Source organism: Genypterus blacodes, unplaced genomic scaffold (genome assembly GCF_046128005.1).
Source record: "Genypterus blacodes isolate CSIRO-AG114 ecotype Tasmania unplaced genomic scaffold, CSIRO-AGI_Gbla_v1 ptg000032l_1, whole genome shotgun sequence".
NCBI classification, from domain to species: domain Eukaryota; kingdom Metazoa; phylum Chordata; class Actinopteri; order Ophidiiformes; family Ophidiidae; genus Genypterus; species Genypterus blacodes.
The window spans coordinates 623,857-636,789 of NW_027466845.1; the positions used below are offsets into that span (position 1 = coordinate 623,857).

The following is a 12,933-nucleotide window of genomic DNA, read 5'->3' on the forward strand; positions in this document are numbered from 1 at the left end:
CCAGTCGAATAGTTCATCAAGCTCCACATACGATTTACGCACTATTTTCAATCAGGCAAACCGGAAGTGGCCTGTTTCCTGCCTGTAGTTGGGTCCTGCACAGCAGCCCGTGCGAGGCTGTCCTGGAGACCCCGCGCTGCCTGCACCTCTATCGTCTCGGGTGAGTTTGTTATAATGAACATTTTCTCTATTAAAACCTAAAACTGCAACAAAGCTGCGATAGTTGCAGACTGCAGGGCCGCCGCTGACTGCACAGCAAGTGCGATCCGGCCGCCACATTGCCGCGCGTCTCGGCAAACATGCTCCTTTTTCACCGAATTCCCAAGCATACCCCCCTCATCCAGGAGTATTCCAACATTTACTCATATTTTGCTTGCACACAGAGGCAGATAGCTCGGTACGCAATTGAGGTTTAACACCTTAACAAACAGTACTTCCCGGTGTAGGCTGTGCCGAGGCGCCGCTGAGCAATAAGAGTGTTTTTATTGTGTCGCACAGTGGTTTGTTTTGAATGTCAAAGGCAGAAGCTAGCTGCACGGGCTGAATATTGTTGATAGCCTTTTTTTTAGCTTAGCAGGCTAGGAAGCTAGGCTAACGAAATTCAATCCAGATGCACAAAAATACTTGAAAAGGAGGAAAACGGCTTGTTGGAATCGGTCGTATTATCAATTTAGAAAGCTTTGTCACTATTAAGACTGGAAATCGTTGATGGTTGTGGTGAATTGGTGAAATATGCATGAAAAACTCTTTGAAAACACAAGTTAGCATGTAGCACGTAGCTTGCAGTGTCTCCATTCATATCCTGCGCACTGGCTAGGCTCTGACCGAGCGATGGCTCCGATCCGCTGGCGTTAAGAGCGGTAACCGGCGGAGCGATGCCTTCCTCACCCGTCGGATAGAGTTGGAGTGTAAATGGCTTCACTTTTGTACTCTTGTTGTAAACGGTGTACACGGCTGCTGTGTGTGTTGGTGGCTCAGTGAGAGCCCGCAGCTGGAGACTCTGGCTCTGTGTGAAAACCGCGCGTTTTCGGTTTGTTGTCTATCACGATCCGTGTGTAGCAAACATCTGCATCTCGATCTCACAACTCCCTTACAGCTGCAGATCGCGTTGTTAGTGTTTATATGGTGCTTAGATCCTCACCAAACTGAAGATCAAGAGGAGTTGATCTATTGTTTAATACCGTGACTGATTATCTCTATGTTTTTCTTACGTATGTGTGGTGCCTATACATCACTTTAAACTGTGGGTTTATGTTCTTCTGTAACATTTAAACATTATTAACACACTGATGTATTATAATATTTGATTAGATTGGTCAGAATAACTACAGCTCACTATTTAATCACATCAGTCTCGTTAAAGTCAAAACGATAATGGCCAGTGAGTAAACATACTAACTCACTTTTTTCTGTAAACACTTGATTAATGCTCTCATTTGAAGCACAGCTCTCTGTGACAAAAAGACAAATGTTCATCTGACAATATGGTGTTTTTTTTTGCTATTTGTTTTTATTGAAGCAAACATTTTACATGACATTTCCCGTACAATTATAGGATACTTTGGAGATTATTTTATATACAGAAAGAGGGGGAAAGGAAAGAAAAGAGAGAGAAAGAAGGAAGGTTGTATTATTACATCACAGAAAGCTGAAAATCAATCAAACGTCATGTTGATATTCGATAACCAAATCATGAACACTGGGGCCAAATATGTTGTGGTAATAGACGTGTCATAGATTTTAACAGAACACATGTTTGGATAAAACAAATGTGACACAGAGTTCCCTGCTCATTAGGGACGCGTGCTCAGTCTAATGCAGTTCAGTGTAACAGCCATGTCATAAAGTCCAACCACATGAATCTTTGAATGTGTGACTTTGTGTGGACACTTTGTCAGAAAGGTGTTGAATAAACGCGTTGGCTCATTTCTGATGCAGTAGTAAATGCTGTTGGACCGGACTGCAGTATTCAAATAAGCGTTACTGGGTTTGTATTCACCCACGAATGCAAACGTGAAGGGGACATCTTTAATGTCTTCCAGGAACAATATGGAAGCACAGTCTCAGACATGAACAGTGAGGTGAATCAGTCGCACTTCGACAGTGTCAACACTACATGTAAACATGAGCGTCATAAAGGTAAATACCGCAGGTGCATATGAGTGAGGACAGGTTTACACGCACGTCTCTCTCATAGTTAAAAGAATAAACAAGCTTTCACCGCTGTAATGTGTTTTCCTGTGTTGCAGTTGTCATGGATGATGAAGACGGCAGGTGCCTGTTAGATGTAATTTGGTAAGTCATTGTTCAGGCAGTTTGATGTTTTGGTGACTCACTGACTGATCTCTTCTTCTGTGGTGCCTCTCTGTTCTAATCCTCACTGCTTCCCCCTCCCCCCCCACACAGTGACCCAGAAGCTCTCAATGACTTTCTTCATGGATCAGAGACCCATGTGAGTATGACAGCAACACGGCAGTAAAAAGAAGTCACATGTGCTCAGTTTATGATTTATGGATGTAGTTTGTTTAGTAAGAGAGGTGATCAGGAGTCTTAACGGGATGAGTTTGGTAGAGTTTAGCGTGGAGCATCTCAGGGAGCCTCAGCCTTCGCCTCGACGCACCTCACAATCCACGACCCTCACTGCTATTTGATTGATTTACAGGCTTCCTCTCTTCTTATTGTTGCTTTTGCTTCCTTTGAGTGCACTCTTTATGGTGTCAGCCTGCCTTCCCCCTTTTAATTTTGCAAATCCACAAAATGAGACAATGCTGATACTAACGCTTCCCAAATCCCGTGAATCCCACTCTTTTGCTCCTCTGTCCCTTTATCCTTTTGCTGGTCCTTACAATCTGTGTCCTGCACTTTAACTCACCCTCCTGCTCTGTTTGATGGTCTGTCTGTCTGTCTGTCTGCCTGTCTGTCTGTCTGTCTGTCTGTCTGTCTGTCTGTCTGTCTGTCTGTCTGTCTGTCTGTCTGTCTGTCTGTCTGTCCTGGTGGCTTTTGCCTGCTGGTTTGGGTACACTTGGTTTCTGTCTGTCCTATCCTGGGTGGGTGTGTCTGTAGTTGGACAATGACGACCTTTTGGATGGTTCGAGTGACCCCTCCAGCTCGTTCTTCTCCTCCTCTGGGGTGAGTAAAATCCCCCAATCCTCTTCCCTCTGTTTTCTCTCCGTCTATGTCGCATGCATTTCCAGTTACCCTGTCTTTTCTACTAACAGACCTCTACACCCTACAAACCTTGAATGGCTTTGATATGACATCCAGAGTTTTCTTTTTATGGGGCCTGTTTGTTTTCAGGCAGTTATTCTCCACTCCATCCCATGTCATGGTCAGAAACCGTCCCCCGTCGCCTGTTGTCACTCTTACACCTTCTGTCCTTCTAGGGCCACGTTCCAGAAGTCCAGCCTGCTGTCCAGCTGTCGGCCAGCGAGCCCACAGGCCTGCCCAGGGTCAGCGTGGACCTGGACTTCCTGGAGGATGATGACATTCTGGGAGGATCCCCAGGTGGAGACGGAGGGAGCAATGGCATCGGGACAAATCACGAGCCGTGCGACATCCTGCAGCAGAGCCTGGCAGAGGCCAACATCACAGAGCAAAGCTTGCAGGAGGCAGAGGCTGAGCTCGACCTGGGCTCTTTTGGGATTCCAGGTCTTACACAGGTGGTTCAGACACTGCCTGATGCCAGCCTCTCTGGGCCTGGGGGTGCTGCGGTCGGCGTAGGCATAGGAGTCGGCGTTGGGGGAGCAGCAGCGATTTTCCCTGGCTCAGGCCCAAGTGCCACTGCTACTCCTCCCAATGCTACAGCTGACATGCTAGGGTCAGTGCTCGCTCAGCAGGGCCTTCAGCTTCAACCCCAGGTCATGAATAAGGCCATAAGTGTCCAACCATTTATGCAGCAAGTTGGCCTGGGAAATGTGACTCTTCAACCCATCTCAAGCCTCCAAGCTCTTCCTAACGGGAGTCAGTCTGGGCATCTGGGTATCGGACAGATCCAGGTTGTAGGTCAGCCTACAGTCATGACTATCAACCAGTCTGGGCAGCCAATCTTGGCTAAAGCCATGGGTGGTTACCAGCTGCACCAGTCTGGGCCTGAGGTATCGGCCGCTGGGACTCAGGCGGGGCTTGGAGGCTCAGTTCTTACCTCTGGAGGTGGACTTCTGATCCAAGGGAACAAATCCACTTTGGGATCTCCAGCTTTAAATGGACCGGCTGTTTGTGTAAGCAGCACAAACAGCAGCAGTGGTGGTACAATGACTCCTGCTGGGCTCGTGGGCTTTGGCAGTACCCCTCTAACTTCAGGAATTGGATCCCAAACACAACCTCAAGGCCAAATCATGCAGAACGTCATCATCCAGCGCACACCGACACCCATTCAGCCTAAACCCCCTCAGGGGGGAGCCATCCAACCAAAACTCTTTAAACAGCAGCAGCAGCCACAGCCAGCACCCCAAAGCCTGCAAAACGATGCCAACAAGGCTCTGGGGCTCCAACAGCTCCCAGTTTCTGCTGCTCAGAATGTAGCCTTTCTGACAGGAAAGCCCGGCTCTAATGTTGTCCTGAGTACACAAGCCACATCACAAGGCTCACAGTTTCAACAAGCCCTGTTCAAGCAGCAGGCGGCACAGGCATCTGGCAAGCCCCTCAGTGTGCAGCTGTTAAACCAATCAGGCAGCATAGTTATCCCCTCACAGACTGTTCTACAAGGGCAGAACCACCAGTTTCTCTTACCGCAGCTACAGGCAGGTGGGCAGATCCTGACCCAGCACCCCGGGGGCCACATTATAACCAGTCAGGGTCCGGGCGGACAGCTCATTGCTAACCAAATCTTAACTACGAACCAGAATATCAACCTGAGCCAGGTGCTGACCTCACAGGGCCACTCCGGAGCTCACATCCTGTCCGGACCCATTCAGCTCCAGTCCGGTCAGATGGGCCAGCCCACCCTCTTTCAGATGCCCGTCACTTTGGCTCAGACGCAGACGCAGAGCCACACGGTCATGTCGGGTCACGCCCAGACGGTCATTCAGGGCATGCCCATCCAGAACTCCCTGACGATGCTGAGTCAGGTGGAGGGGCTGAGCCCGGCTGTGAGCCTTCAGCAGGCCCTCCAGTCCCATGCAGGCGGCGTCCCCAGCAGCAACACCGGAGCCGTGACCACGGCCCAGGGCCAGGCCGGAGAGTGTGTCACCGTGCTGGGGAGTTCCACCGACCAGGCGGCTCATCCCACGCAGCAACACCTGCCACAGGCCTCCATCCTCACCATGGCTCCGTCTGCGTCCACCGCCAGCCCGGTCGCCTCCTCCTCTCCGTCCATTACTGTGTCCACGGCCAACTCTGTGACCACAGTGGGCCTGGTCTCCTCTCAGGCCCAGCACAGCCCGGGCAGAGTCCTCTTCACCAACCAGGGCTCCAGCATGATCCTGAGCCAGGAGTCTCTGCAGATGTTCCTGCAACAGGTCATAGTTCAACTCTTTGCATGTTTGCTTTGATTGTGTACAGTTAACAGATAACATGCATGGAGTGATATCTTGGTCTGACATCTTTGGTTTATTATTTGACTCCCCTTTCCTCCAAACCCCCCTCCTCCCTCCCTCCCTCCCTCACCCTGAAACGGTTAACGTGCTGGTGTCAGGAGCAGCACCACCACCGCACAGACTCCACCCCCGACTCCGCCCCCTCTGTGGGCGTGCCGGCGTCTGTAATCGTCAGCAGCAACAGCATCACTGCTCCCTCAGTCCATGACAGCCAATTAGCCGACTCCCGGGCGGGTCAGAACCACAGCCCTCCCCCCGGCCCCTCCCACATGGCAGCAGTGGTCGAGCAGGTAGAAGACGCCCCCCCTTTACGTTAAGCCCCACCCACTTGTTGCTGCTGCTGCCGCCACATTAGGATCTCTTCCCTTTTTGCCGTCGTTCCTCTGCACCTCTGCTCTGTGCCTCTCATTCCTCTCATCCGTCTCTCTGCTGCTACGCATTTCCTGAGCTCAGACACTTCTCCTCATTTGTTTGCAGCTTCTGTTGGTTCTCTGCATCGTTTCATTCATCATCTCACTCGCCCATATGTCTAAAGCCTTTAGTCAATACTCTTACTAACACTAATCGGTGACTTCTTACCTTCTAATTGTAGTTTGTAGTTAATTACTTCCTGGTTTGTATCATGGCATGTGTTTCATCTTGTCTCTGCATTATGCAACCCAACATAATGAGTCATGCTCGTGCTCACCCAGGTAAACCACTCGTTCACCTCTGGACTAACACCTTCCTGGATCAATCAGTCACCTCACCATCCCCACTGACATCAGTAACCTGTAACCCGGCACCCCTGCATGTCTCTGATCACTTTACCCTCACCTCTCAGCCCTGCACCTCCCCTTTAGTCTCAGCCCCCCCCCCCCCCCCGTGTAACCATCTTGTACTATCCTGACCTGTATTTAACAACAACAACCACCCCCCCCCCAGACCAGAGCCCCTCCCTCCCTGCCCCCCCACCCCTGAAGTCTGCAGATCAACCCCCTGAGCCGACATCACAGACCCGCAAATCCTGACCTCTTGCTTTTGTCAATTGTTTTCTTTTTGCCTCGCCAAATGATCATCGCTCCTTTACGCGCGCGTGTGTGTGCGTGTGTGTGTGTGTGTGTGTGTAATCCTTTACAGACAGCAGATCAAATCAATGGGCTTCTACCTTCTAACCCTTTGCTTTTGTATCGTTTTGCATTGTTTTTCCCAGATGTGTGTGTGTTTTGTAGACGCTGCTGTCACATAGAGACGTTTACAGTGTGTGCATGCTAAACTGTGTGACTTTGTGCCGTCTGTCCCGTGTTCTTCCTGCGTTCACGTTTCCTTCTGTTGCACACTCTTGTGCCAGATAATCATCTGTGTTTGTTGTTGGTTCCACTTCTTCAGGCGTCGGCCGCTGGACATCAGCAGCCCTTGAAGATCCAGAGCATGTCTCCCATGCCGACCTTGACCTCTCACACCGCAGCGCCCCCGCTGGCCGACAGCCCCCAGCCCGCCCGGTCGCCCCTCACCCTGAGCCACCAGATCCAGTCGCCGCACCATCAACAGCAGTCTCGCCCTCCCTCCCAGCCTCAGCCGCAGTCTCTGACTCCCTCCCGCTCTTGCACGCCCTCGTCCCACCCGCCGCTCTTTATAGTCCACAACCAGATCCCGGAGCCCCCCCAGCCGGCCCCTCAGAGCCAGGCCCAGCAGGCGCAGTCGCAGCAGACGCACATCCAAGTTCATCTCCAACCTCAGGCACAGCTGACCTCTCAACCCGCCCCCTTCCAGCAGGAAATGCCTCCGGTGTCGCGGTCCCCTAAGCCCCCCGCCGCTCCACCCGTGCAGCACCAGTTCATGACGGCGACCGTCGGCGCGCCCGTCGCCACCTTAGTGAAAGCTCAGGTTCCCGCCCAGAGCCTGTCGTCCGACCAGCAGCACCACCTACAGTTAGTCGCCGCACAAATCCACACCCTGTCTGCCATCGGCCAGCCGTCGCATCAACAGAAGCAGCTGCTGGAGAAGCTGCACCAGGTAGGAGTGTGTCCCCTCACTAACATCACACTCACCTGTTTCCCCTCCCCTCCTCCCGTGTTCCTCTTTCTTTAAAGCCAATCAGCAGAGCGACAGTTGTGTAGGCTTGATTTCTTTCCTGTGTTTTGTTTTGTTTTGTTTTGTTTTTCTATCTGATACTCTGATCACACTGTTGCTGTGAGTAATATGAGAGGTGAGAGTGTGTGTGAGCCTTTTATATCTGGAGCCAGACAGGATTTACTGCTGTGGCACATGGGGCTCCATTCATCCCTCGGGTCATTGTTGTGGCCGTGGTGATGGAGTGGTGATGTCAGGTTGCATGTTCACACACACAAAGAGGCAACACACGATGTAAATACCTCTGAAATAATGCAGTTCAGTTCAGCGGTAACTTAATCAACCGTGCGGGCGTCCCTGCAGGTCCAGCAGAACATCCTGCTGCAAACCAAGCAGGCGGCTCAAGCTCAAACTGTGACCGCCGCTCAGTTCGGCTCCCAGCAGGACGTGTCTGTGGAGAAGGTGGTGATAACGTCGTCCGCCCCCGTCGGGACGCCGCCTCAGCTCCCCCCGGTGCTGCAGCAGGCGTCGGTGCTGGTCAAAGCCCCCGTCACAGGTGAGGCTCCACGCCGCAGTCAGGCAGAGTGTGTGAGCCGCTCTGCTCTGGAGTCATGGTGAGGCGTTTCTCTTTGTAATTCTTTGTGACTTCCTGTTTCAGCACCGAGCGACCTGCAGGTGTTCTCAGGAGTGCAGGGGCCAGGAGGAGCAGTGGTGAACCAGACCGTCATTCCAGCCAGCCTTACCCAGCCTGTGCAGGTCAGAGTGCTGACTACGCTTCAGAACTCTACATCTGTCCTTCAGTCGGGACATGAGTGTGTATCTCTGTCCGAGCTCCGCCTCTGATCTGTTTCTGACGCTCCTGCAGGTTCAGCCAAAGCCGGGAGTGATCAGCTCAGTCGGGGGGATGACTCTGGGGAAGACGGGGATGCAGATCCAGGTGCTGGGTCCGGGTCTGGCCCAGATGTCGGCTCCTCAGGCCCCCGCTTTGATGCAAACACATGTAAGGGACACACACACACACACATGCAGAAAGCAGCACAGAGTGATTCCATGATTGAGTGTTTTGTTCACCGGTGTCTTTGCTCTCTCACAGACGACAACGATGAAGATGCCTTTCAGCGCGGAGCCCAGTAAAGAGGCCAGGTGTGTGTGTGTGTGTGTGTGTGTGTGTGTGTGTGTGTGTGTGTGTGTGTGTGTGTGTGTGTGTGTGTGTGTGTGTGTGTGTGTGTGTGTGTGTGTGTGTGTGTGTGTGTGTGTGTGTGTGTGTGTGTGTGTGTGTGTGTGTGTTGCACATTCACGGTTCCCACTCCCCTCACGTCTCTGTGCGTGTGTAGTGAATGACCCCTCTTCCCTCCCGCCTCCCTGTAGGATGCTGGAGCAGCTGAGGAAGCAGCAGGGTTCAGCTCTTCACCCAAACTACGGCGCTCCCTTCCACTCCTTTGAGGACACGTTCCACAGACTGCTGCCTTACCACCTCTACCAGGGAACCGCCAACTCCTCACAAGATTACGACAGAGGTACGCAGAGGCCACCTCCTCCCACGGCGCTCAAACACCTCAATGTACACCATACCGTGATCTGCATTAACGTTGTGATGTTCTGTTGTTCTGTGCCCAGTGGATGATGAGTTTGAGAAAGTCTCCAGCCAGCTGCTGAAGAGGACCCAGGCCATGCTGGATAAATATCGCTACCTGCTCTTTGCAGAATCCAAGGTAAGTGTCTGAGCCGGCTCTCCTGCCGCAGCGTCTCTGTCTCCACCTTCACCCTGGATTGATTTCGAACTGATAGCTTGTGGTGTTTGAACCTGAGCAGAGACTGGGCCCGTCGGCAGAGATGGTGATGATCGACCGGATGTTCATCCAGGAGGAGAAGGTCGCTCTGAATCAGGACAGGATATTGGCGAAGGAGAGGCCAGGTAGGCTGTCGCTTTGGTGGTCACACGTAATGAAACATAGTCTAGTCTTTTCTAATTGTCTCATTCTAACAACATGGATGTTTTATTTTGCAGAGGAGTTTGTGGCAAACGCACGCATGTTGGAGAGCGTCGTGGTTTCCTCCCAACAGCTGGCGTCGTCTTCTGCTGAGCCCCCTCCGACGAGTGATGTGGTCGCCGCAGCCGCTCCAGCCCCAGCAGCCGCTCCGGCTCCGGCGCCTGCAGGTCCTGCCCCGGCCCCGGCCCCCGTCCCTGCCAGTGCTCCGGCCCCGACCCCAGCTCCTCCTCCAGCTCCTGCTCCTGCTCCAGCACCTATCGCAGCTCCTTTCCCTCCTACCAAACTGGTGATAAAGCAGGGAGGGGGCGGGGCCTCTGTGTCCTGGTCCAGCAGCTGTGCCTCAGCTCCGGCTCCAGGAGGAAAGCTGGGGGCTGAACCTGCCGCTCACAGCTCCTCCTACACCCGTGCTCCGGCAGGACATTCTTCTTCTTCTTCTTCTTCTTCTTCTTCTTCTTCTTTCCCCTCTTCCTTTAAGTCTCGGACAGCCGACGACGACGACGCTCTGCCGCAGCGAACCAGCAAACCGCCGATGAAGACCTACGAGGCTCGCAGGCGAATTGGCTTGAAGCTGAAGATCAAGCAGGATCAAACGGGATTCAGTAAGGTGGTCCACAACACTGCCTTAGACCCCATCCACACGCCGCAACCTCAGCAGAGCAGCCAGCCCGCCCCCCAGCCTCAGGCCCCGCCCCCCCCGCCCAAACCTGAGCCTGCTGTGCCGCCCCCAAAGCCCCGCCCACTCACAACCACGCCCACTACAGTCATAAGAACTCAGTCCCCCAAATGTACCCCTTCCCCCTCATCGGTCACCATAGCAACGACCCATTCCAACCCGCCGCCCGGAGGCACCGCTACCCCGAGCACGCCGCTGTCCTCCTCTTCCTCTTCCTCTCACACTTGGTCAGTAACCACCTCCTCCACCTCTTCCTCGTCCGCTCAGATGAACGGGACATTAGAGCACCACAATGTGGGCGGGGTCAAGCACAATCCCGCCTCCACCGCCACGTCCTCGCAGACCACCTGTCGGCTCCCGCTTCGGAAAACCTACCGGGAGAACATAAGTCCCCGGGTCCGACCGGGCGTGCCGGGGGGAGGAGGGGACGACAGCCTGCCCTACCAGAGACCCTCGCCCTCGCCAACCAAGCCCAAGGCCTCGTCTCCCCCTTCAGAACGGACAGTGATAGCCAGTGTGAAGGTGGAGAAGAGAGCCCGGGAGGCGTCCAGCCACGAAGGAGGCCACTTGGGGAGCGCCGTGCAGGGGCTGGAGCAGGTGGACGAGGTGTTCAACCGCGGCATCAAAGCCTCGCAGCAGCATCATCATCTCCCACAGCTCCTAGAGCGAGAGGGAGGGAAGGAGAGAGGAGAGGAGCACGGAGACCAAGAGACAGATATCAGTCAGTACAAGAGGATGAGCGGGAAACACAGACAGAGGGCAGGGGGAACATTTAGGGTGGACCAGCATGCACCTGGGCCGCCCTCCCCAGAATCCTCCTGCACAAGAGACTCTTCACTTCCTGCCAAACGCTGCAAGTCAGATTCCCCTGACATGGATAACGCCAGCTTCTCCAGCGGCAGCCCTCCGGACGAATCTCTGAACGAGCACCTGCAGTGCGCCATCGACAGCATCCTCAACCTGCAGCAGGAGCCCACCGCCCGCGGCCACCACCTCAAAGGGGGCGGCGGCAGATCACACCAAAGCCAACGCCCGGGGGGCTCGGCAGCCTCGTCCCACAGATCCTCAGTTACGCCCTCCTCCTCCGCTTCCTCGTCCTCTTCCCTGGCCCAGCGCCCTCAGGTCGGTGGGCGCGGCCACAACGGCAGCCTGGTGCCCCAGACTCAGAGCAGATAACGGCCCTCGGCCCCAGGCTGGACACTAACGGGGGGGACGCGGAGATCCATTTTGGGTGCTGGGGAGGGGCGGAGGGGGGGCACTGTGAAAACAGACACACTGTACTACTCTGCCAAGCTTTGTTGGCTTTGTTTGTCCTTTTGAATTGTCCAGACCTTTCTCTGTGGTTTACAGCCGGACGGTGACGTAGGTGAGACAGCCCTGTCCCACTCTGTCGTCTCTGTGGTGTGTGGATATGATCTCTGTGAGGCTCAAGTAGAGAGATGAAACTGTCAGAGGAGTGTCTCTGTTTCTGTTTCCCTTTCATATTCCTCCTCATGCAGCGTCGGTGCCTCTCTCATCATGGGGTCGCGGCCCCTCAGTGTCCCGGGGAGCAGAAGACCCAGTACACTTCCTTTAACTCTATCTGCAGCTGAGAGGCAGAGGGGAATACACACAGTATGAAATCATGATAAGTATGTACTGTCCCTCTGTCGTCACAAACAAACGCTGCCCGACAAACACACACCAGAGGAGCAGTTCAGACTCTAGAACCCACGATACTACAGGCAGCACAGACTCACACTGTCACACTCTGTTCTAGATTACACAGCAACTGTACATTGTTGTGCGAGGGCTCTTTGCACTCGTACGTCAGCTTTCCATAGACAGCCATTACAGCCATTCAAAACATTCCGAAGCCAATGAAGGTCTGAGTCATGAATTAGACTCACTGACTGACTGACTGACTGACTGACTGACTGACTGCTGTTGGGAAATGTGACACTGAATCAGAGAGATGGAAATGAAGATGGAAAGTGGGAATTCCTTTCTGCTGCTCATGTCCCCGCCCCCCCCTCTTCACACACACACACACACCCCCTTCACCCCCTCCGCCTTCACACACGCACACACCCTGCCGCTCTCAGACTGGATGCAGTTCAGTCAGCAGGGGGCAGGCCAGTTACACATGTGGATCCCCTCCGTTGCGTCTGATTGGTCGGCTGGGTGTCGTCGCCTCCGTCTGTGCCTCCCTTGTGTTGTTTTTATTTTTTATTTTTAAAAAAAAAGCCTGGTGGACAATTCAAACACAAACCCAACAAACTTTGATGAAATGGGGCGAAAAAAAGGAACAATAATAATGTACAAAAAGACTGTAAGAGAATTTGAAATATAGTATTACAGATTAATTTTGTATTGTATTTATTGTGTATAATGACACTTTTTAAGAAGAAATGTACATTTAGTAAAAGTGTAAATTAAACCTTGCTTCTTTTATGAAATATGGGAACTTGTGGAGTCGTTTGTGTCCGGCAGTCGTCACCTTGTGGCTCTAATGGTGTCAGAGAGGAAGAAGAGGAAGGTCATGAGAGGAGGTGAGGGCGGAGCAGGTAGGCTCTGTATCACACACACACACACACCAGCAGGAGGTGCTTAGAGGGAGAGGAAGATCCGAAGCTGGTTTGTGAGCTTCGGCCCCTGAGGGTTCATGGGGTTTGGGAGGAGTGAGAGAGTTCAGACTGATGAG

At 53.2% G+C, this 12,933-nt stretch overlaps 1 protein-coding gene across 3 annotated transcripts; it reads left to right on the forward strand.

The window, feature by feature from the left end:
* Nucleotides 1-51: 51 nt before the first annotated feature.
* bicra (BRD4 interacting chromatin remodeling complex associated protein) lies at nucleotides 52-12,461 on the forward strand. Of its 3 annotated transcripts, none has more exons than XM_076146018.1 (14): nucleotides 52-160; nucleotides 2,250-2,295; nucleotides 2,407-2,452; nucleotides 3,384-5,456; nucleotides 5,633-5,824; nucleotides 6,903-7,529; nucleotides 7,950-8,142; nucleotides 8,245-8,342; nucleotides 8,452-8,586; nucleotides 8,680-8,729; nucleotides 8,955-9,103; nucleotides 9,204-9,298; nucleotides 9,396-9,501; nucleotides 9,595-12,461. In XM_076146018.1, exons 2-14 carry the CDS (start codon nucleotides 2,255-2,257, stop codon nucleotides 11,424-11,426), a joined length of 5,637 nt encoding a protein of 1,878 aa, XP_076002133.1. In that variant the 5' UTR covers nucleotides 52-160; nucleotides 2,250-2,254; the 3' UTR covers nucleotides 11,427-12,461. The 3 variants fall into 3 exon arrangements, with proteins under 3 accessions (XP_076002133.1, XP_076002134.1, XP_076002135.1); XM_076146019.1 differs by having other exon boundaries at nucleotides 9,399-9,501; XM_076146020.1 differs by lacking the exon at nucleotides 5,633-5,824 and having other exon boundaries at nucleotides 53-160.
* The last annotated feature ends 472 nt before the right edge of the window (nucleotides 12,462-12,933 follow it).